The sequence below is a fragment of the Lissotriton helveticus genome, chromosome 4_1 (genome assembly GCF_964261635.1).
Source record: "Lissotriton helveticus chromosome 4_1, aLisHel1.1, whole genome shotgun sequence".
NCBI lineage: Eukaryota > Metazoa > Chordata > Amphibia > Caudata > Salamandridae > Lissotriton > Lissotriton helveticus.
Window position 1 is genome coordinate 1,820,002,969 of NC_136063.1, and position 25,519 is coordinate 1,820,028,487.

At 46.4% G+C, this 25,519-nt stretch overlaps 1 protein-coding gene across 2 annotated transcripts in view; it reads left to right on the top strand.

Moving 5' to 3' along the window:
- The window catches only part of UTP14A (UTP14A small subunit processome component), a 413,069-nt gene that overhangs the window by 75,251 nt on the left and 312,299 nt on the right, over nucleotides 1–25,519 (top strand). For both annotated transcript variants that reach the window (XM_078688447.1, XM_078688446.1), the window contains exon 4: nucleotides 6,527–6,591. In XM_078688447.1, the coding sequence (XP_078544573.1) occupies nucleotides 6,527–6,591 (65 nt within the window). The remainder of the gene's footprint in view (nucleotides 1–6,526; nucleotides 6,592–25,519) is intronic.

The following is a 25,519-nucleotide window of genomic DNA, read 5'->3' on the forward strand; positions in this document are numbered from 1 at the left end:
CCAACGCAAGCATTGGAAGGGCACTACTTCTTTTTTTATTATTATTTTTATTTAAATTCCGTTAATAATATACAGTCAGCACCTCAGCAGTTACATTAAGAATGGCATTACGTTATGAGCAGTATCAAGAAACATTCTTCAAATAAAGAGCTGTAGTACTTGGAGCAAATGGACGTCAGTGGATACCAAAATACATTACAAGCATGTAATAATACTGTATATAGTAAGGTCGGGGTAACCTGTACGGTTGGTACAATAATCGTATGTATACAGAGGGGGACAGGAGGGGACCACCCCGGGATAGCGAGGACATATTGGAAGAGGGCACGTACAGCAGATCTCTCTCCAGAGAGGGCCATGTATCTAAATGCACAAAGTGTGTAGGCCTCACGGCTCATCTGTAGTACTGGTAGGGTGTTCTAGCAGGTATGACTGCAGTGGGCCCCAAATGTCACCGGGCGTGAGGAACGGGGGAGTAGTTCAGCATATGTGCAGAGTTGATCTTGCCAAAGGATCATGTCGCCTAGCCATTCCTTAAACTTGGGTGCTCGGCCCCGGCCCCACCTACAGGCCACTGGGTGCTTAGCCGACATTAGAAAAAAGTATACCCTAGGAGTGTAATAAGTGGTGATCTGGAGATGGGTGCTGAAGTCATAGTCCAGGGCCGTGAGGACCTGCGCTAATAGCAAAGTACCCCAGGGCACCCCCATGCTAGTTGTAAAAAGTCTGCATGTTCTGCCTGACACCTGTCTCATCTGTCAGAGTCACGCAAGCCAAAATTGTGAAGTCTTACCGGGGTGTAATAACTGCGGTGTAGGAATCTGTAGTGTATGACACGGAGCCTACTATTGGAGGAGACCTGTTCCATCTGCTTGCAGCAGTACATCCATTGGTCATCGGTTAGGTCCTGATTTAGTTCTGCCACCCATTTAGCGCGAGATGCGCATGGCGGGTAATCATTGAATATTCCGTGTGCGAGCCATCTTCCTAAATATGCCCTCCTGCAATAATGCCACATCTGGGTGATAGGTGAGTGGTAGAAGGGGGGATAGAGGCAGGATTCGGACGTGCGATCCAAGATGCGAGCCCAGGCCTTTATGGTGCAGTCAACAGAGGTGGGGCTACGCCCCCGAAGTTCAACACTGGAGAGTAAGACGCCATCCAGTGGGATTAGGTCTGCAAACCAGTGTTCAGTGGCGACATGTGGAGTATAATGTGGTGAGTGAAACCAGTAGTGAGCGAAGTGTGCCTGTGCGCTTATATAGTATAATTCGAAATTCGGAATGTCAATGCCTCGCCGCGTATAAGGCAGCACAAGTGTGTCCCATTGAATGCGTGGCTGTTTACCGCCCCATAGCAGTCTAATCAGTTCTGATCGGAGAGTACTAAAGAAGTGGCGGCTGGGGTCAAAAGGGATGTTGAGGAATAAATATAAAAATTTGGGAAGAATAACCGTTTTCATGAGGGATATGCGATCAGCCATGGTTAAGGTTAGTGTAAACCAACGAGCAATACAGCCAGTGACGTGTTCCATCGCATACCCGTAATTAAGACGCATTAGCTCATCCCAAGTTTTTAACCTCGTCCTCGCACCACACAAAGGGATATTCTGTTTCAAAAGGGGTGGCACACTGGTCAATGGAAATATTTGTGATTTAGCCCAGTTAAAATTAATACCGAGTGGCCGCCAAATTTAACAAATCCGTGCATGAGTGGGTTTAAATTTTGACAAGGGTTTTTTTTATGTAGAGGGTTATATCATCCGCATAAAGGGAAATGAGGAAGGGTACGAAGGAAGCAACGAAGGCCTACGTGGTCGTAGCGTTGCCTAATCTTGGCTGCCATTGGTTCCAGCACTAAGGCATTGGGGAGAGGGGGCACCCCTGACTGGTGCCACGGGATGGGGAGAAGGAGGGTCAGGTGTGCCCGTTGATCAAAACTCTTGCCATTGGTGAGGTATACAACAATCGGACCCAAGAAAGGAAGCCGATCGGGAGTCCCATACATTGTAAGACGGTGAAGAGGTAATCCCACTCCACAGAATCAAAAGCCTTGAAGGCATCTAAAAAAACTGCCGTCGGGTTAGGATCGACCGTTTGCAAAATGGAGAATAAGGTTCTAAGGTTGTGGGGCGTCGCTCTCCCAGGAATTAATCCCGCCTGGTCTGGAAGGACCAATTTGTCCAGTAGGAGGCTCAGGCGATTCGACAATAATTTAGCAGAAATCTTAGTATCTGTGTTTATAAGGGAAAGGGGTCTGTAAGATTCGCAACAGTCCACAGGTTTGCCTGGCTTTAACAAAGACATGATGAGGGCCTCCCTCATTGAGGCAGGAAGAATTTGTGTCTCGTGAGCTTCAAGAAAAACCTCTTTCAGTATTAGGAGTAGCTGATCAATGTAGGATTTATAAAAATCAATAGGTAGGCCATCAGATCTTGGAGCTTTGACTGATTTCATCTGCATTATGGCTGCCCACAGCTCATCATCCTCAAATGGCGCGGCTAGGAATTCGCGTTGTGTGTCACCTAACCAGCCTAGAGTTATGTCTCCAAAAAAAAGGGCAAAGTCTGGGGGGATGTGCGTTTTGATTTATACAGATTTGTGTGGAAAGTGGTGAATGTGTTTAGTATGTTGTGACTGTCTCTATGCCGCATGCCCTCATCATCGACCTCATCAAGCACATAATTTGAAAATCGAGGGTGTTTAATATGATTAGCCAAGGCGCCTCCTGGTCTCTCACCCTCCCCATAGCGGCGGGCAATAAAATACTTGCTTATGAAATTCACCTCGCGGATTGCAGTGGTTGTGTAGTCTGAAAGCTTTTCACGGAGCAAAGCTTGGTGTGTGCCAGAAGTATTGTTCCACATGTCCGCTTCCAATCATTTAATCTCGCCCTCTAAGCGCTGCAGATTTCTTCTGATGTCACGGAGTACTCCGAAGCTCTTGGACATGCCTATGCCCCGAACAGTGACCTTAAAGGCCTCCCACGTGTGCTCATCTGATCTACAGAGCCTTTTAATAGGCCGTGGGAGGATATGGAGTCTATACCAGTCGGCGTATCGGACATAGAGTGAAGTGCAACTGGGCAAGGATTTGGGCCAAAAAAACCTAAAAAAAACACCTGAGTCGACTGCGCGCCAGTAGAAGGAGCCCAGGAGTCAGCCGCTTAATGGTAATTGCAGTGCATGGCAGTTGTGTGAGGGGCTTTACCTAAATTCAAAACATCCACACTTTATAGACCAACATGGATATTCTGATGCACCATCTAGATCATCCTGAGCGTGTTAAATAACTCTAATCTCGTGTGTCAAGGATGTAGCTTTAAACAATGAGAATAGATACAGGTTCCCACAACCACCAGGAAAAATGTGTGATAACAGAGAGAGAGCCTCACGGACGTAACTCCCGAGGGGGTTCCTGGTTTAACAATATCCAGTGTACCCACTTCTCATCATCGGGTGGGTTTCAAGCCCTTTTTAGTTAACGAAATGTCTCACAAGGCTTCGCATCTTCTAGTATTCAAAAGAGACCCTCCAGATCTGCAAGTAGGAAAAGCTTGCGACTTATCAACCAAGGAGCGCCTTTTATTTATAGTGGCTTGAGTGGGGGGCGGCCTTACCTTTTCTCCCCCTATACTCCTATTGATTAATTTAGTTGTGTGAGGGGACCAAGGGCCTCAGGCTGGTATCAGATGGTGGACCCAGATAGGCCTCGCGAAAGCAGGGAACACTCTAGTGCTATGTGTAGGGATATCGACCCTTGAGGTGCCAGATAAAAAGAAGGGGATTAATATTCAAGTATACAATGTCACGTAGGGACCAATTTTCCCCCGTCGGGAGTTAGGGAGCAGAATGCGGCTTGCAGGTGATTTCATGTCATGGGGCCCTGTGGCGTAATGGCGGGCCGCTCACGGTGGTACCGGGTTCTCCCTCGTGGATGGGCACAGCGTGGCATTGTCAGTTCAAGGTATAAAGACTCTGTGGATGGGGCGGAAATGTGTAGGATCGCCGGTCTGCTTGTGCCAGTTGGGCCAAGCCCATGTGGGGGACAGTCAGGGTCCGGGCCAGTCCTCCATAGCGGGGCCTCACCAGAGTAGATGTTGCTGGCTGACCGTACGTGCAGAGGTGGATTCTCACCGCAGGTCCCCCTGGCATAGTGGTAGTCCGCACACACGGGTAGGTGCCAGGCGTTTCACGGTGGATGTGTTCAGTGTGACTGTCGGTCAGAGGTATGGCGGGTGTGCAGATGTAGTGGTAAAAAGCAGGATCTCCGGCCCGCATATACAAGTTGCACTGGGTCCGTGCAGGGGATATTCAGGTGCCGCGCTTGCTTGCGGTGACGTGGCCTCAACGGGTTAGACGTCGCTGGCTGGCCCGATGTGTTGAAGCACAGTGCTAACGGGAGGGGGGGGAGAACGGCGCAGGCTCTGCCGTCCCTGCCGATCTGGAGCCCTCACAACAGGCGCGTGGCTCACCTCAGCGTCCGTCAGGCCGATGGTCCGTAGATGGTGGAGAGCATGTACCAGCGGGACGGGCAGGAGACAGCACCCCGCGAAAGCCCCCACACCAATATGGGAGTCTGCAGGCCCAGTCCAACGTGGAAACCAGGGCACTAGCGTAGAGGCGGTAGCCGAACCAGTCTCCAGCCTATGTGCCCACCTCCACGCCCACAGCAGAAACAGTCCTGCCAGAGCACAACTGGTAACTCAGGAGTCGCGATCTTTCGCCCAGCGTGGCAGGAGAGTGTGGTTTGTAGACCGGTTTCATCAGCAGTCTGGAATCACTGGTAGATATACGGATATTTTACGGATTTCTTCACCGAGCCTCCAGAGCCTCACAGGTGTGCGGCCATCTTGGATGTGCGCCACCTAGCGTCCCCTGGAAGGGCACTACTTCTCATTAATTAATCAGTACCGGGCTCCTCAAAAAGCAGAACTGGACAAAGAAAAAGTGCTTCAAATCAAGATGCAGCAAATCGGAGAGACCATGAAAGCAGCAAATGTTAAGCAATGGGTGGGTTTCAAGCCCTTTTTAGTTAACGAAATGTCTCACAAGGCTTCGCATCTCCCAGTATTCAAAAGAGACCCTCCAGATCTGCAAGTAGGAAAGCTTGCGACTTCTTAACCAAGGAGCTCCACACAGAACTGTACCCAACGTTCGAATGTTCTCCTGACTTTCATATTTTAAAATAGATGGGAGGCGTGGAAACCATTGTAGAGTTTCCCTTGTACCAGTTTTGGCCCTGGTGAAGCTCAACCACAATAGCCAAATATTAGCATCACCTAATAACAGTTTAACTGCTAAATACGACACTAGTTTTCTGCTCACTTTAAGGAGGAGGCAATATCATTCTTGTTTGTCTCAAAACTACCCCTTGTACTGCAAACAGTAGTGGTCAAGACATCTGAACATATAGCAGTCAAATGCCAGCTAGATAACTGCACCACTCTAACCCCTCCTTTAACATTGACCACTCTCTTTGATGAGAGCTCCCCGTTTGGCAAGGGTGGCTTAAATGTCTGATCTGAAGATACACCCAACAGGTTTATTACCAATGTCCTAGATGCCGTCAGCAACTATAGTTGTTTTAACCATACTCCACTCGTTCCTCATTCAAAAGCCACTCTCGAGACCTTGTGATCAAGCGGTACCTCAGTGTTCCTTATGTAGCTACAAAACTATTTAACTTTGTGTGTTTTCCTTCTCTTTTCCAAACACATTCAAACCTGCACAAGGAGAAGGGCGAGAACTTGGTAACCATAAGCCTTATATATTGAATTAATTACTCCAGACTCCACTTCACCCCTTCATACAGCAACAAATCTACATTATCTTTTCAGGGAAATCATCTTGCAGCACTAAAGCTGAAATACTTCAATGTGGTAGCGTCCATTTGACCGAGAAAGTCACATGCCTATTTAAACAATATATTGTTACCCAGTGATTAAGCTGCAACCTGAAGATTCCGCAGGCATCTTCAATGCTATTGCCAGATGAAGTGACACTTCAGTCTAGCTAATACGGCACAGAAATGTCTAAAATGCTTATGCACTGAGTCAATGATATAAAAATACACTTTTGAGATCAAATGCAGAAACTGGTGGTATTTCAGAATTTACCATTTGCTCAGAAAGTTGAAAGCAAATTGGTTCTGCTGTGTATATCTGTTGACTGTCCTTGTACACACTTCCCAAGCACTCCTTGGACTCCGGGAAATAAAGTTAAACCATTCATTTTCCTTTACTTCATCTGCCTTTGCTCCTTGCCGCAAGTGTGTGTGCGTGTGAGCACGCGCAAATGTGTGTATGTGTATATTTTAGCTGGAGTTGAAGGGAGCTGATTCTTAAATCTAGTTATGATGCCTTTCTTGAGGGCAAATGGCGAGTCCAGGTTTATCATGTCTCCGTACTAACGCAGTGTCTGAAAAATTCTTTCCCTCCAGTCCCTGGCTGGACATACATAGCTGTTGTAATACAGACTTCACCTGTGGTCTTTTTGTGTACATATTTGTATGTTCTCTACTTTAAGGAAGAAGATGGCTGAAAGATCCGAGTCCAGTGTCCAGGTGTCTGAGTTTGGTGTCAGCTCTGAGGGTAAGACCTGTCTGCATGCCAAATCCTTTTTCCATGGTGGCAAAGATGTAGTATTGTGAGGCCTTCAAGTAGTAGTTAAAAACCACTCCAACCCGTTGCCTCTAAATGAAAACCCACCCTGGTTTTAATGTATTTATTTATGTTTATGCGTTCTTCTTTAGTGGACCCAGTACCAGACATTCAATTATTTCTAAAACCTTTGAAAACTAGGCTTCAATCAGTTTAGTCATTACCCCTCTCTCTTCATCCTTGAAAATCGCCACTCCTCTTAAACAGCTTTTGCCCTTGTCTCAAACATTCTTTTTGTTTCAAAACATAATTTTATTGTTAACATCCAATATAGTACAAGTGCCTCATAGGGCACCCAATGCAATGCAAATATACATGGTAACAAATATATGAATCACCATTTTCAGCAATAATAAAGGATTGATACCACAGAAGATACGTTGCAAGAAAACCTAAAAATAAAAAAGGAAAGAACGAAGAAAAAAACAACCGTGTAACATTGCTTCCCTTCAACAAATATATGAATCCTAAATGGAGAGAAAGATTCTGCCATCTATAATCAAATCGATTACAAGCACTCCATACATGCCAACTAACCAATATCATAATATGGGCTCGCCAACATCTGGTAGGGGGGGAGGAGGCTCCAGATATAGTACCCTACGATCGCCCACTGTTCCCAAATTTTGTAATGTTTGTGGGGGCATCCCCTTGCCTTGAAAACCGGGAGTTCTAGGCCCATGCAAAATCTATTCCCTTCTTCCAAACCCAAAGCAACGGCGAAGATTCATCTTTCCAGGCCCGGGCGATATCTCTCTTGGCCGGTGTTAGGCCCAGAAAGAGGAGATGGCACTTATATCTATTCCCACCTATGTCATCTGTAATGTGTAACATAGCCAGTCTCGGTGAGGAAGCAACAACCCATCCCAGAACCTCAGACAGGCATGTGAACACCCCCCTCCAGAATTTTGACATTGCTGGGCATGCCCACCCAGTATGTAAGAATGTACCCTTTATAGATTTGAAGCGCAATCAGTGCGGGGATGTGATGAGTCCAGCAAGCCACAGCCTGTGCCTGGTGTAGTAAGCTCTGTGTAAGTATTTAAACTGGATAAGGTGCAAGCGAGCCGCAATTGCTGCATGGGGATGCCAGAACCTCCATCCAGTCATCCTCCTCCAAGGGACCTACATCTTTTTCTGCCATGCCTTTCTAGTTTAATGGATTGTGGTGGGGGTGTTAATGATAAGTGTGCAGTTTATTTTAGTAATTTTATGATCCCCCTAAGTCTCCCATGAAAACCTTCGCCTCGATGAGGTTAATTCCCGGAATCTCTGTTAAGTGAGATATGTACCTGGTAAAGGCGTGTCGGAACTGGAGATAGCGGTACAATTGTGTGTAGGGCATATTGTAATCTGCTTGAATATCCAGGAAAGACTTGAGAGTGCATCCACGTACAACTGCCCCCACTGTATCTATTCCAATTGCCTCCCAGCCCCGGAAGCCACACAGGTGTGTCCGCTGTGGCAATTGTCAGTTATTCCACAGCGGATTTTCCTTAGTAAGCCCCCTCCACCAGCCCATCTGACGGACCGCCGCCTTTCAGATCTTAGAAATCAGGACTGTGGCAGGTGGTAGCTAATGACGCAGTGCTACTGAATAGAGAAGGCTGTGGAATGCATTGTCTCCCAGCAGCCAGCGCTCCACCGCATATGCCGGGTCCCCACGATCACCATACCGCTAGTCATTGAGAACAAGTAAATGGGCGGCCATATAATACGCCTGAACATCCGGGGTGGCCACTCCACCAGAGTAAGTAGACTAGAAGCAAGTGCTCAAACCACCCGCGACGCACCGCCCCTACACAAGAACCCGGCGAGGATAGCATTCAATTGGCGAAACCATGTAGGTTTTATCGGTTAGGGATAATTCTGTAGCTGATGAAGGAGACGAGGCAGAGAAATCATTTTGAAAATACCGGATCTACCAAAAAGAGAGAGAGGTATCTGGGACCACACATGTCTGGTCTTCCACATGTGTCCATAAGGGGGCGAGGTTCTTATTCCATGCCAGGGCCTGAGACGAAGAGAGATGCACACCAAAATACTTAAAGCCGTCCAGGGCCACAACCACTTCCTGTGCCAGTAACCCAGCCAATCTCCCCCTGCAGTGGCCACAAAAAGGATTTTCCCCGGTTCATATCGAGGCCAGAGTTTTCGCCAAAGATATGCATAATGCTGAGAAGGAGCTGGCCAGTTCGGTCGAGATCAGCGAGAAAGAACAGTACATTGTCCGCATAAAGTGCTATGCGGTCAGAGATGCCCGGCGCCCACTCAAAACCGCACAATTGCATGTTTATCCGTACCAAAGCCGCGAGCGACTCCATAGCTAGAGTAAAAAGATAAGGGGAGAGCGGGCAGCCCTGGTGCGTCACCCGTCCGACAGCAAAGCGTTTAGAGATCGAATCAGCCACACAGACTGAGGCGGTTATATCTATATATAGCAGGCGAATATGCCAAGCATCCGCTGGCCGATGTTGAGACGAGCTAGCAAGGCAAAAAGATACGTCCAACTAATGGAGTCAAAAGCCTTGTTCATGTCTGTCAGAAGGAGCGCGACTGGAGTGCCAAGTTTATCAACCGCTGCGATCGCATTATGGGCACGTCTAACATTGTGACGTGTAGCACGGTTCGGCATAAATCCTGCCTGATCTGGATGGATGAACTCCGTGATATACGGGACTAAATGGTGTGCAATCACCTTGGCCAGAAGCTTAATTTCCACATTGAGTAAGGAGATCAGATGATAGTACGAGAAGTGTTCCGGTGGTCAGCCCCGATTCAAAAACGCAACGATCTCAGCATGTCGCCAATCTGATGGAAGGCTACCATGTTCCCAGGAAGCCTCCAGGGCTGCTAATTAGGGTTTTTAAAGTTGTCGGTGATATTTTTGAAAGAACTCGCAAGGGTAGCCGTTCGGGCCTGTTGCTTTGCACACTCGCATATCTAATAGTGCAGGTAGAAGTTCATCTACTGGCAGGGGAGCGTCCAGTGCCTCTCCTGCGGTGTCCGACAAAGCGCGGGAAGGGAAGCCACCGATAAACCTCTGTATAAGAGCAGCAGGTAATAATTCCTGGGTGGCATATAGGTCCGCGAAAAGTAAGGCACAGCTATCGGCAATGGCGAGCGTGTCTGTAAGTGCGGTCACATCAGGGCCACGTATACTTGGGAGCATCTGGGGCTGTAGCGTCTGCTGACACAGGCGGTGCAACAGAGCGCTGGAATTGTCCCCCACTGGTAAATCCGGCCACAAGTGGCGATCCAATAAAGGCGAGCTTCATTGAGGAGCTTGCTGGCATATGTTTGCTGCATTGTCAATAGTTGTCTATGTACAGCCTGTCCTGCTGTTTCCCTACTAGCGTGCTCTAAATCAGGGAGCTGAGCCTCCATTCTGAGCAGCTTATCGTGTCGCTGTCTGCGTAGGCCAGTACAGAAGTCAATATCTGCTCCCCTAAGAGTGGGTTTCATAGCCTCCCACAGGGTAACTAGCGACTCCACTGATCCTGTGTTTAGCAGAGATGTATGCATATGCGCCCTATATTTCTGGTCCCTTAATAACCACGGCGACCAGTGCCACCGGAATCGAGAATGTCTCAAACATTCTGATCTCTGCCAATCACAATCACTATCACCAGTTATCATTCCCCTTGACATTTTTGTTGAGTTTGAGCCTGTTGGCCACACTATCATGCTCCTATTGATTGTCTTCTAGCTGCGACAGGTACGACAGCCTGGTTATCTTCTTACCTCATTAACCACTCCCCAATCCGGTGTTCTGTTGATCCTTGCATCTGTTCTCTTGTCATATTCTCCTTCATTGGTTACCTTTCTAAGGCCTGCCTGTCTGCGCTGATTCCTCCCTATAAGCCCTCTACTCTACCTCTCTTGGTGATATAATAACCTTCTTTGACTTCTGTGTCAACTGTACTAATTCTTGCGAGGCAAAGTTTCAGATGGTCTACCAGCCTACATGACACTTTTCTCCCACATGTTGAACTTCTCCAGAATAGTAATCCATAACTCCCCTATCTCAGTAGTGAACCTCTTACTTCTTTCACATCTACTTCTGCCCTTAAACTTTCGCATTCAGGCCTGTGTCCAGCAATCTAGGAGTTCTTTTCAACTGCATTATATGGCTAGGAAGCTTCAACTAACCACCACCACCGTCATTATGCAGCATTTGCCAAATCTGAGGACATCCCTACTTTCAAGTTGCTAAGTCACTGATCGATACATTGGTAATGAGGAAGCTGGACTATTGTGGTAGCTCACTCATGGGACTCCATTTATGCATTGTCAACATATGACAAAATATTTAAACTTGCCATATATATAGAGAGAGACTCGGACACACCCACACCATACCACACCACACCACACCACACCACACTCCCTTTACCAATACCAAGTAGGTTGGCTGTCTGCCAAAAGCATGGCACGCTATAACTTTCTCACATTGGTATTAAAAGTCCTGTGCAGCACTCCTTTTTCTCTACTGGTTACATGTCATACCTCATAACAATTTATTTGGCCTTTTGCCTTCTTGGTATGCCTGCACATCCATAAAGGATAGTAAGGCAATTGCCTAGCTCCAAATTATATTAGAACACCCTAAAAGATACCTTTACATTTGAAGGGCTTGCTTCTAGATTTGCGGATAGGTTTTTAATTTTCACAGGGGACCATCAACAAATTTTATTTATGATCTGTGATTTGTAGGAGAACAATCTTTAGTGCAATTATGCATCTATAATTTATTGTAAGAGATTATTATACTAAGAGTGTAAATATCTTTTTTCCAACAGCATGTAAAATCCATGCACGATTCCAGTCTCCTTTAGATTTTAGACGGTTTAAACTACTGGTCTCCTTGTCTGAAATGCTTTTTTCGCCTTCAGTAACTCCTAGCCTCCTCCTTGTTTCAAGAGTTTAAAAGAAATCTAAACTGGCCCTTCTTAACCTTGAAAGATAATGCCAGTGAAACGAGTCTAGCCCCCTCACAATCACCCTAGAAATTCCAATTATTAATACCCTCTAAGTAATGGAAACCTAAAAGTGGAACCTTGTATGTCTGCTAACGTGTCATACTTAACATGTTTGTAAATATGTTTATGTACCGTTTGATGTTATATTTAACACTTATATAAGTAAGGCCACAATTTATCCAATCAAAATAATTTAATGTCTATATTTTTCGGATTTCTTTATGCTATTCCCCTGCCCCGCCCCCGGGCCCAAGTTCATACTAAGCATCATACATAAAATGCATTTATATCTGAATAGAAGGTGGTCATAGTGGTGACGAATTATAAGGTTATTGAAGTCTAGATAAAGTCAGAGAATAATTGTGTTATTTTTTTTTGTAAAACAATTTTTATTGCAGATAATAATGCAAACATTACAGGTATTTCTCATGTAAGAGCATGCGGGATCTCAAAATAATCAAGTCTCTGCAATATAATTTTCCACATCATCGCGATTCGTGGTCTGGGGCTGGGTGGTAGTTGTCACACCAATTGCTTCCCCTTCATCACTACTCAATGGCGTATCTGATGATCAACCGCTGTCTGCTTTTAACTTTACTTTCCCCCCTCCACCAACCCCCCCTTCCAGCATCCGGTCCGTTCAAACTGTTAGGTCGGTGGCAATGGAATGTTGCAACCCCCTTCCCCACCTTCCGTACCCTCCCCCCACCCACGGTGGTCAATGGTGTCTCGTGTCTGGGTTGTCGCATGTTGAAGTGTGTTGGTGACCTGCGGAGTCTGGAGATGTCTAAGGAGTGTGTGTGTCCATGGTGGGAGCTATGGCGGGTATCACCTCCCCGGGTTCCCCAGGGTCCTCAGCTTCATCTTCTCCCTCGCTCTCTACTGTGTTATCCCTAAGTGCCTGGACTAGTAGAGAATAATTGTGTTATAATATTGTTTTGTGGAACATAGGCTTCTATATGCAAACCATTACCTTGCTTTACACCCGGTACATTTCTATTATATGTGTTTATTACTTAAGCAGGATATCTTTGTACAAAATCATACTGTCTGGAGGAGGAATCAGGCTTGAAATGGGACTCTGTTATTAAGAAGAATATAGTGTTTTTGTCCCAAGAATTTGTTTACAGCAATGAAATAAAAGTTAAGCACAGTTTAAAGTAGCACAGTTGACCTGCTGCACCATTTTTCATAAATATTTTTTATTATTGATTATTTCCCAAAGTTCTTCACAAATTGCATCATAATAAGTTCACAGCCTTTGTTACTAACATTCTTTTTGGAGTGTATACAGAACAATGTCTTATGGTTTTGTTTCCCTAAGATTTTCACACGGATTCTTTTGCAGCCTCATATTAAAAATACAGTCAATTCTGTAGCTGTCTTACAATCTTCCATTGATATGAAAAGCAGCCAACATAAGTTCGCCCCATACATGGCTATTCATCCTGGGACTTTTCCAAGGCTGTGGTATGGAAAAAATGGTTATGATGCAAAGCCTATGTAATGTACCTTTATAATCACTAGTCAAAATTAGTATTCCACTAATTGTGAAAAGAACACTGCAATCCAGTGTTATGCACTACATGTGTTCCCTTTAGCTATAACCTATCAAAAGTGAAAGTGGGTCTCATATGTCCGTGTAATATTTATTCTTCCCTTCCGTAATGGGATGTGTGCTCATATTACAACCTCCAAGTTATTGTGCACTGGAATGCCATGAGTCATAATAAACATTAAGTACTTTCCAGGAGTACTGATTTTACTTTGTTATTAGAGGACTCCTTGAATGTCTCATACTTTTGGAAGGATATATTTAGATACAATATTAAAAAGAATACATATGAGATAACCTATTGAATTTATTGACAGGATAGTTCAAGGTACCCTCTGGGTCTACCGAAGTATGTCCTTCAGTTGTAACACTATCTGTAGTAAAATAGCAGTAGGAAAATAAGAATTCAAAATTAAGTACAGAAAAGGAACAAATAATATAAATTATTCTTAAGTGTTCTAGTTGGACTCACTAGATACAGGCAGAATGCCATTGTAATGAGAACATGGCCCGATGGTCAAGCAGCACGAGGGGGAGAAGCGTTAATGGAGAGAAGCACAAGTAGAATTCCCTGATGAAGAGCCTTATGCGCTCGAAATGCATTGGACAGATCAGCTCCGTGTTTATTTTTCCAACCACATTGATTTCAATCCGTACATATCGATGTACAAAGCCTAGAATGGCATACAGTTGGTATTTGAAACGTTGAATAAAGATTATGGATTGAATTCTACTGTCTCCGTTGTGATGAAGCAAAAAACGTGAAACGTAATAATGGATGGTGATAGCAGCAAGAGAGTATAGGTCTACTATGGAATACTGGGATTATTTGGATACTTTTTGGGGGACCAGTCCGCGATTTTCGCAGTGCGACAGTGATGAGCACGAGATGAGTGCTCTGTTTTGCATCCATTGTAATGAGAACGACATGTGTCCATACTGTCAAGTCTAAGTAAGATTGGCACCAAACATTGTAAAGGTCTCCCGGTCTGGGGACAAACTGCAATCATGCTTTTGACAGTTCACAGGAAGAACCTGTGTTGTTAAGTGGTGTAGTAAGTACATAATTTAGAGTGCTAACAAACTGCTATAGCTAGAGATAAAATGGTAAATAAAAAAAAATCAAGATAACAAGCCCCTAAAAGGTCCGCTTGCCCGTCGGGGGCAAAATACTCAATTGCTCATTTGTCTTTGCGGTCCTGCCTTTCTCTGTACTCCGTGTTAATGACCCAAACCATTTTTTAAGGTAGAGAGGTTAGGAGTCCCTCGTCTGTGTTGCTACCCAAGAATCGATCTCTTATCACGTAATGGTGTTATCTAGATTCTTGAATGTTTATCTAGATTCTTGAATGTTGTTAGAGCAAATCCAAATTTGTACTCTAATTCGAGAGTTTGGACATCTGTAATTGGTGTACATTTAATAATTACAATATACATGGTGTAGACGTACGTCCCTCTTTTATATGCATAGACATTGGATACCTCTACTTCTTGTTGCAGTGATTCTTTATAAATGCATCATATTCTAATCAATTTTAAGCCTATTTATTCACACATCCTATTATTCAATAATTCAGTCATGTTCTTAAGCTAAATGGAGTTCCAGGGTCAGTGGCCAATGCAGGGTCAGAATCATCATATTTAAATGAAAAAACAGTGTATCATTTTTGCCAAAATTGACAGTTTAGAACTTTCATTCATAAAAGATTATCCATATGGAATCAACTCTTGAATATTTTTTCGGATTCATAGAGAGTTCGTAGAATACAAAGATAGTCAGGTAGTGCGAGACAATAATTTGTTTGATTATAGAAGCTAGTAATGCAATTCTGCGTCAGTCGCCACTTTACTGTATCAAATTTTGGTATAAATTCAGCTACTGGTTTCTGTAGTGTCAGTTTGAAGATACCACCTCTTTTGTGTTGCTTCAGTTTCTCCGATTGTTGGCTGGCTGGCTATGTTGTTCTTACATTAAATTGTTCACTGATTAACCAGGCGGAAACCATAGTGAAACTATTGCTCCTCCACAGGTGATCATTCACCCCTCCCATGTCGTATAATTCGTACACTCTCGTATTCCTTGTATAATTATGCTTTTTCTGCCTATGTCCTTATTGTCAGCCCTGATTGTGTTCCCCATTCCTTGACGGATCCTCATACTTACTTTATTCCCCACTTTATCAAGTAAGAGCGGATTATCTACCTTTTCTAGTACAGCCCGATTGTACTTTGGACAGATCTTTATATAGACATTTTCTCCTTAAATTTTCAGATAGAGGGTGCTCTTGCTCCTGTCTTGGTGATGACCTCACAGTCATAGAGGTCAAAACAACGTAGACACAAGACTGATATAGACTCCAATTAAAGTGAAATATTTGTATAGACTGTGTTCCTCGGCAAAAATATATTGTTTCTGTTTGCTGTCTTCATAATATAGAAGCCTTTTACTTTGTCAAAAAAGATGTATGTCTTGGTAAACCATTGTTTCTTTGTATTACCCCACGTTTTGTAAAGTAATGGGGTCACCCTTGTTTATAAATGTGTGTCTGAGATTAGGCCACTCGTGTTGGTATCATCACTTTCTAAGAGGTTGGTCAATAGATTAATATTTTCTACGTCTTGTACCGTAAGGTCACTTGTCATTGGTTGTTGTGAGACAGTTCTCATTGTATGTTGCTTATCTGAGAAGATGGTTTTAGTCGAAGTAAATTTGTACTGGTCGATTTTGTTCTGTACTAAGTACCATTTGGCCGTAGGGCAAAAGGTCATACAATTGTTTAATATCTCCATTTGTATATTGGTAAGATTCCTTGTTGAGAGGTTGACTGCTAGTTATTTATTACTGTCTTTTTTCCTTGGCCTGTTCTTTCTTCCTTGCCGTGTTTGTACCCCTGATGTTAATGGTTTAGCAGTTTTGTTATTTGGGTGCCCGGTTCTGGTATCTTGTCTGTTTACATTTCCCAGACGGTGTCTGCGAACCTCTTCATAAAAATGTACTCCAACCTTCCTTGTAGATCGACTGCCCCATCCCCAGGGGATTCTATATTTGATGTTAATGATGTTCTGTTGTACTGATTGGTGCAGTGGGTGCCTTTCCTGGTTTCATGTTGTCCTAATTTTTTAGCAAAGGTATAGACCCGTCCTAGTTCATAATCAGTTTGATCTTGCCTGCTTTCTATTCTTCCTTTTGATGTCTTCTTTGTATCCATCAATGACTTTGTTCAGAATCGCGTGTGTTGAGTGCTTCATAAAACCTCTTGGAATTGTTCTGTATGCATATGCCTGTATCTCATCTGCTTTGGCGCTCCTTTTGTTTTGTACAATTATGCAAACATTCATGAAGTCTGCCTTCTGTGCCGCTGAGTATGGGTCGTTCTGATGGACCCGATGCAGGTGATGCTTTTCAGAAAGTAAGGCCCAGATTTCCACATCCATTTCAGTCAAACCAGTCTAGATGTCTGCATGTGAAGAGCCCTAAGACCTTCGATGCAGCTGTGTGGACAGTGTTGCAGAATCGCTCCGTCTTTCCCCCACATCAGCCTCAGGACAAAAATCAACAAGCTCATTCTCTAGTGATTTCACTAGATTTTCAGTAATGCTGTTTTTCTTCAGCTTCTACACATTGATCCTTTTGAGGGCCGTACAGCCATGTGGTCGTCTCTTTGGCATGATACAGAGCTTTATTTTGGATAGTTTGATTCTATGATAAGTCTTACAGCCGGTGCAGCACATAGCCTTTGTTACCCTGACATCCCGTCTGTCCCTCCTCCTCCTCCTGATGATGACATAGTTGATCAGATAGCAGTGCTTGGAGCGGGGATGCATCCGCAAAGTCATGTTGCGAGTAGGGAGATGGAAGATCGTGTTGGTGATCAGAAGGTCATGTGCTACACTGGTTTTCAGAAGTAACAGGCTATTTCTTTTACACTTTGCTACTCCTTCCTTGGAAGTGTATGAGATAGCAGGGAGGGCTACTTCGTCTGACGGGGCAGGAGTCTTTCCTTTTGTAGTAGCTCACCTGATTTGGGCCCCACCTGATACTACACTGTCTCCTGTGGCTCAAGCAGCTGTTAGATCCCAGAAACCTCCCCGTCTGGCGGCAAATAATACACTCCTGAGGGCTAGGCCAACTCCACCTTTTTGAATAGCCAAGTCATTCATAAGAATATTGAGTTTTTCCCAAGAATTTATACAGTATTGAAATACAGTTTAAAGGAGCACAGTTATGGAATATATAACATGTTGCAGAATTGTTGAATGTATCAAGTTGACATGCTATACCACCACTACAAAATGTGTGATTGCCGTTTGTCCACCGAACGGGAAACCTTTATAATATTTGATTTCTTACTTGTACTTTACAACAATATGCACACGTACAGACACATATGGACACACAGCGTTCTCATTACAATTGGGTTCTGACTGTATCTAGTGATTCCAACTAGAACACTTAAGATTAATTTCTATTATCCAGCTTCAACACTGTCCATTTGTTCCCTTTTCTTTACTTGATTTTATTTCTACTTGATTGATTATATCCTACCTTTATTTTAATTAAAGGACGGAATTAAATGGACACAGAAGAGTACCTATAATCATCATGTCGATACTCGTTCCCTCATAAATGGTATCATTAATATTTTATTTTATCTAAATATATCCTTCCTAAACAATGAGACATTCAAGGAGTCTTAAAATAACAATAAAGTAATATCAGTACTTCTGCAAAGTACTTAATGTTTATTAGAACCCTTAGCATGCCCGAGCGCAATAACTCACAGGTTTTAATATAAGCACACATCCCATTTTGGAAGGGAGCAATAGATATTAAACAGTCACATTAGACTCAGTTTTGTGACTAATAATTATAATGGTACAATAAATAGGCTTTGCATCATAACTGTTTTATCAATATCACAGCCTTGCAAAAGCCCCCAGGCTTGCTAGCCATGCAGGGGGCGAAATACGTGTTGGCTGCTTTTGCAAATCAAAAGATGGTTGTAAGAGGGCTACAGAATTGACTTCATTTGAAATGTTCTGAGGCTGCAAACTAATCCCTGTTTTGATCTTTGGAAACAAAAACATATGGTACTGTTCTGGATACGCTACAATAAGAATGTCAGTAACAAAAGCTTTGAACTCTATGAGGCAATTTGTAATGACATTTGGGAAGTAATCATTGATAAAAATAAAAGAATGTGATGTATGGTGGCGCCTCCACCGAGATGATCGGGAATTCACCTACCTGTCCGCGGTCCACGATTCATACTCTAGAATTGATTATCTCTTTGTTCCCCGGGTGGCGGTTGGCAGGGTGGTGTCGGCGGAGATTCTTCCACTGGGCCTGTCAGATCACTCCCCAGTAGCCCTCACGCTCCAAATCGGGCAGATGAAACAATTGTTCAGATGGCGCCTTTCAGTATGGCATCTGCAAAATGACGACTACAAGGAACACATGAGTGGGCTATTGATCAATACCCGACGGCCAAAGTGGGGTCAGTGCCTAGGGCCGAGGTATTATGGGAATCACTGAAACCCCCACTGAGGGGGGCAGACATTTCCTGGTGCACGATGGCGTGTAGGGAAGAGCTTCTGCAGGTGGAGGTGGACAAAGAGGCACTTGAACGCAGGAGTCTGGAGGCAGGAAGCCGCCAGGTTAGGAGACCACTATTGATGGCACAACAGAACTATGCCGCCCTCCTGATCGATGAGGCCCGCCAAGCCTGGCTGGCGACGCGTAGCAGGGTATATCAGTGGGGGGACAAATCCAGCAAGATGCTGCATCGACTGTCAGGGGATGTTCCATTTTCTTTTTTTTTTTTATATTTCTTTTTATTTAAAATAAACAAGAAAAATACAAACAAACATTGCATTGGGAATATTTGACATCAGTACAACAGTGCTCGGAGCAAAAGAAGACCAGCCAAGAGGATAACACAGAATGTAGAAACGTTAGTGATCAGGGGAATCCAGAGTATCCAAATCAGGTTGTCTGGCTGGGGGAACACAAAGATCACCCCGGTAAACATTCCAAGGCCCCCATACCTTCACCCATTTCTCAGGGCAGCCCCTCGCAACATACACATCTCGCTCTCGAAACATACAACAGTCCAGGTCCTGGGCCCATTTAGAACGCTGGGGCGGAAGAGCAGCCCCCCACAACTGAGCTATATTGCGCTTGGCAATCATACATGCAAGGGTGACCCACTGTTTAAGATATTGATTGAGATCCGTGGGTTCCCAAACATTCAAGAGGCATCTACGCGCCTCCAGCCGCACCTCACAACCCAGGACATCCCGCATAGTATCATGTATGTCGCACCAATAGGTCTGCACTCTATCACAGTGCTACAGTATGTGAAAGAACGTTGCGACCTCCCCACAGCCCCTCTTGCACTCGCCAGTCGCACTCCACCCCATCTTCACCAACCCGGGACCTGTAACATAGGATCTATGGAGGATCTTCAATTGTACCAGGCGCAACCTCATCTGTACAGCCACCACCTTGGGGGAGGAGACAGCCTCTACCCAGTCTTCATCTTCCAATTCTATTCCGTCAGCCACCCAAGCCTCCCGCAGAGACCCGAGGGGGTCACCCATGTGGTTAATCAATTTGCGGTACATTAAAGAGATGGTCTTTTCGGGTACGTGCCCATCCAATACTCGATCTTCCAGGGGGGAGGCCTCGGGGAGGGGATCCCCCGGCAAAACATGGGACAGAAGGGCATGTCTGACCTGGAGGTAGCGGAAGTGCTCATTAGGATGCAGGTTGTGACTCTGCTGGAGAGCTTCAAAGGTCAATATCTCCTCCCTCCCCCAGACATCTTTTATCCGACTGAGTCCAATCAATTCCCACTTATCGAAGCCCTTGGAGGTACACAAATTACCCAACTTGGCAGAGCTAAAGAGGGGGGTTGCGAGCGTCAGCCTACCGTCCCATCCCAGACTTTTGTTAGCCACATGCCAAACTTTAACCGCATGCAAGGTGGGGCCCGTGAGAGAAAACCGCCTTGGTCGATTATACAGGGTTCGAAGGAAATCTCCCCCCGGAGACTGACTACGATCCATTGCATACCCGGGGTCCCCCGGCAGTCCATAAACTATCTGGTTGATAGCCGCCAACTGGGAGGCCCTTTAGTATTTCCGCAAATCCGGAAGCCCAATACCGCCATCGTACCAGGCCAGTGTAAGTTTAGAGTATGCGATACGGGATCTGCCACCCCAGAGGAGGAGTCGCTGGAGCGCCTCAATCTCCTTGAAATACTTGACAGGCACTGGGTCTATAGCATTCTGGAGAGCGTATAGAAAGCGCAGTAGAGCCAACATTTTAAAAAGAACCGCTCGACCCAGAAGCGACAGGGGCAATGCCCTCCAACGTTCAACATCAGCGCGCAATCTAATCAATGGCGGTAGCAAGTTCTCAGTGTATCTAGTCCTAGAATCCAAGGCGACATATATCCCCAAGTAAACAAAACCCTTGGCGGCCACCTGAAGAGGACAGTTCTGTGGGACCACCGGCGGAGCCCCGGACAACACCAACAACACGGATTTAGACCAGTTAATTGAAAAACCAGAGAATTCACCAAACACCCTGAGTATGTCCAAAAAGACATCCAGAGAGGACCTGGGCGTGGAGAGATAAAGCAGGATGTCATCGGCATAAAGAGAAATTTTATCCTCCCAATCAGGGGACCATCTCAAGCCCCGTATCATTCTTTCCCATCGAATCCAAGCCGCCAAGGGCTCCAAGGCCAGAGCGAACAGAAGGGTAGACAACGGGCATCCCTGTCGCGTTCCCCTCTCCAATCCAAAATCAGCAGACTGGCAATTATTCACAACCACTCGGGCCAAGGGGGCCGTATAAAGTAAACGCACCCACCCGATAAACTCAGGGCCGAAGCCCAGCTTCTCCAGGACCGCAAAGAGATAGGACCATTCAATCCGATCAAAGGCCATAGTTGCGTCGAGCGACACCAGCACAGCAGGTTGCGACAAGGTATGGGCTTTACCCAAAACACCGTGTAGACGCCGAAGATTGAGTGCGGTGTTACGGCGCGGCATAAAGCCAGACTGATCGGGATGCACCAAGGTGGAGATTACCTTTGCCAGCCTGGTCGCCAACAATTTAGCCAATATTTTCGGCTCGGCGTTAAGCAAGGAAATGGGTCTATAGGAGGAGGGGGAGGTGCGGGGACTTACCAGACTTGTGTATCACAACAACATTGGCAACACGCTGATCATAGGGAAGTGATCCAACCTGCTTACTGTGAACAAACATGTTTCGTAAGTGCGGCGCTATTTTGTGGGCATTCATTTTATAGAGTTCAATGGGAATACCGTTGGGGCCGGTTGCCTTCCCGGAATTAATACTCCTAATGGCCTTTTCAAGTTTGTCATCAGTGATAGCAGAATCCATATATTTCTGATCACTCTCAGACAACCGAGGCATGATAATATCCTTAATCATCTCGGCATGTTCAGAGCTGTCGTGAGTGTCCGAAGAAGCATATATAGCACCATAATACGTACCAAAGGCATCCGCAATCAACTGAGGGTCAGTCAGGGTTACAGAATCAGCACCAACCAGCTCAGGGACCAGCCAGGATGCACGATCCCCACGCTCCAACCATGCAATAAGTTTACCGGCCTTATCCCCATGTTCATAGATCCTACTTTGAACATCATTATGTTGCGTCACCGCCGACTCCCTAGACAACCCATGATATTCATCCCGCTTGAGACGCAGCAGATGCCGATTCTCATCAGTGGCATCCCCAGCGGCTCGCTGTTCCAAACGAACAAGATCAGCCTCAACCGAGGTGATCTCAGCCAATCGCTTCTTCTTCTTACCCGCAATAAGAGACAATGCTTCACCACGCAGGACCGTCTTATAAGCCTCCCACAACGTCTGAGCCGAGGCCACCGATCCCTGTTTATGCTGGAAATAGCGCTCCGAAGCCCCACATAGCTCCTTCTTAATAGCCGGGTCCCGGAGATGCCAAGCATTAATGGGTGCAACTCTACCAACCAAAGGTTGTCCCAACTCCACGCGGACCCAAACCGGTGAATGATCAGAGACACCCGTGCCCAGGTGACGAGCCTCCCTCACAGTAGCAACCATAGCAGCGGGGAGTAGGATATAATCGAGGCGAGACATGGACCCGTGCGCCGCCGAAAGATGGGTATAACTCTTAAGTGTAGGGTTCAAGAGGCTCCAGGTATCAACCAAACCCAAGGAATCCTTGAAGTCAGAGAGCCACTGGCGGCCGGGGGGAAGCGCTCTCGGCGGAACACGGTCCACGCTCCCCTCCAATACAGTATTGAAATTGCCCCCCAGACACAGGTGACCAAGAGGAAACAGGAGAAAAACTTTAGCAAGATCTTTAAAGGTTTCAGATTGGAGGGCCGGGGGAACATAGACAGAAAGGAAAGTGACAGTTTTACCCCCGATGGTACCCGAGACCCCCACATATCTGCCCCGTTGGTCAGACCAGACAGCCTGGACTTCAAACGGAAGGGCCCTCCTCACCAAGATCTCGACACCCCGAGACCCTGACGTGAACCCAGAATGCGCAATCAATTTATAGCCCCCTCTATGTAGGGCCATGCAACGATTACCCACGAGATGGGTCTCCTGCAAGAGGACCACATCCGGTGAGTGGTGCCTAATAAACTGATTGACCATACCCCTCTTGATTTTGTCTCCCAGCCCATTAACATTCCAACTCATCACTCGAATCCCGGATCCCAGTCCGCGGCTAGCCATTCACTCCACCCCTTCGCGCACACTCACAACGATCAACACCCAATGCAATGCGAAACGAAACTAAAAACAGGAAACAAGAAACAGAAACAACCCCCCTTCCCCAAGCCCTAGGAACGCCCCCCACCCTGCACCCCTGCATCAGGACTACGCCCCATCCCCAACTAGCAATGTGCCTGTCGCCCCACCCAACAATGGTTACTAAAAGTAGGAAGAGGAGGCGCCTGCCGCGCAGCCCCGAACCCAGTCCCAGTGAAAATGTCCCAAGGAATAAAATAATGATCGACTACAATACAGTTAAATATTTAGGACGACATACCCACACCCCCATAAGGCATAAAAAAAAAATAGTCACATCCAAACAAAAACGTCTCATCCGGAGCCCTGTAGACCCCCCTCAGCGGCCTGCTGGTGTTCTTCGGTGTCCTAAGGCCTCACAGTGTCCAACCAGTGCGACGCCATCTCCGCGTTATCAAAAAACCAAGTCCGCTCGTTCACCTCAACCCGTAGCTTGGCCGGATACAACATAGAGTACTTAATCCCTTTATCACGCAGCCGCCGTTTAACATGGAGAAAAGTCTGACGCAGTGTCTGTACAAGTTGTGTAAAGTCCGGGAAGAAGGACACGGTGACATTATCATATCGAAGCGGGCCGTTCACCCGCGAAGCCTGCAAGATGGCGTCACGGTCACGAAAGTTCAGAACCCTCGCAATCAATGGCCTTGGTGAAGCACCCACTTTCGGCGGTCCGCCCGGCACCCTATGTGCCCTCTCCACAGTGAAAAAATTGCTTAGTCCCTTGGGCTTCAGATGGTTGAGGATCAGGTCTTCGACAAAGAGATCTGGCGCACGAGCCTCCGCATTTTCAGGAACACCCAAAAGGCGAACGTTGTTGCGACGATTACGGCCTTCATAGTCGTCGAGCAGCCGTTTAGTCTCCGCTTGTGCCAGCTGTAGAGTCCGGACCTCTCTCTGGAGCTCAGCGGTATTATCAACCAGGCTCGACGTCTTAAGGTCAAGGGACTTCACTTTCTCACTGGTCTTTGAATTTCAATTTAGAATCCAGAGCATCCATTCTGGCCACAATAGACGACTCAATCCTAGTGACAACCTCCATGATGTCATGTAAAGTCGGTTCTGAGCCGGAGGTCGGGGACGCGGCCCCGGCCAAAGGCGGCTGCTTCTGTTCGCTGGGGGAGCCCTTAGGAAGAGTGTATCTGTCCAACTTATTGGATTGAACCAATCTCTGGGCCCTGGCACCCTTAACAGGAGGTTTCTCAGGGTCTCCTCTCCCGGCCATAACGGGTGGACAAATCCGGCAGGCTCAGCGATCAAGGGGCCAGGTGGCACCTCCAGCCAGAAAGCACACGCCCCCAATACTCCGGACAACAAGCTATGACCAGCTGGGCAAAACTGGAAAAAGTCAAACGATGAGTCCGGGAAGAGGGTCCACTTCCGGTGGGCACTGCCGCTGTTGTCGCATCGAGTCTCAGCCACTCCCGACACCAGAGTCCGCCGTCCGGAGGGCAGGAAGGCCCAGAACTTCAGACGACGATACGGGAGGGTAGGAAGACACTCCACGAGCCTCGGTTGGACGAACGTGCAGCGGTGCTATTCACACATCGAATTCCATCCTCGGGACTCAGGATAGATGACAGGATAGACGAACGGAGGAACGGGGCTCACGGAGCTACGCGATCACGCGGCCATCTTGGTCCCGTGCTAGGCTCCTCCTCCGGATGTTCCATTTTTAGGCCCTACCGGGCGTCTTGGGCCCTGCGGCTGAACCGCAGACAGATTCTCTGGCCCTTGCGGAAAGCTACGCCACATACTATGCGGATTTGTACAGCTCTAAGGAATGCTTGCATGCCACCACCATATATAAATTCATAACCGATCTCCCGCCCATAGCCCTATCAGATGTGGTAAGGGACCAGTTGGAGCTGCCCCTGAGAGATGAAGAGTTAGGCACGGCCTTGGGGGAACTTAATCCTGGGAAGGTGCCGGGGCCCAACTGGTTCCCTAGTGAATTCTTTAAGCATTATTTCTTGCAATTGGCCCCTCATTGCCGATCTGTGGTGGAGGAGGCTAGAGAGCGGGGCTCACTCCCTCTGGACTGGAGACATGCGGAGGTGGTGGTGTTCCATAAGCTGGGCAGGCCCCCAGAGCAGCATGCTTCGTATCTTCCCATTTCCCTCTTGAATGTGGAGGGAAATATTCTGGCCAAAGTTTTGGCCAATCGCCTTTTGCCCCACACAACCACCCTGGTCCATCCTGACTAGGCTGGGTTAATGACCCAGAGGGCGACCAGACACAACATTAGGCGGGTGCATGTGGCGGTGGCGGCTATCCGGCAGTTGGGGGAACCGGCGGCGCTGTTATTGGCCGATATGGACAGGGCGTTTGACTCCCTGAGCTGGGTATATTTATTCGCATTACTGCGAAGACCCAACCTTAGACCGTGATTCCTTTCGATCTAACAGTCATTTACACTGATCTGACAGAGTCGGTGCGGGTGGCCTGTGCAACCTCATCCACTTTCTCTATCAGGCGGGG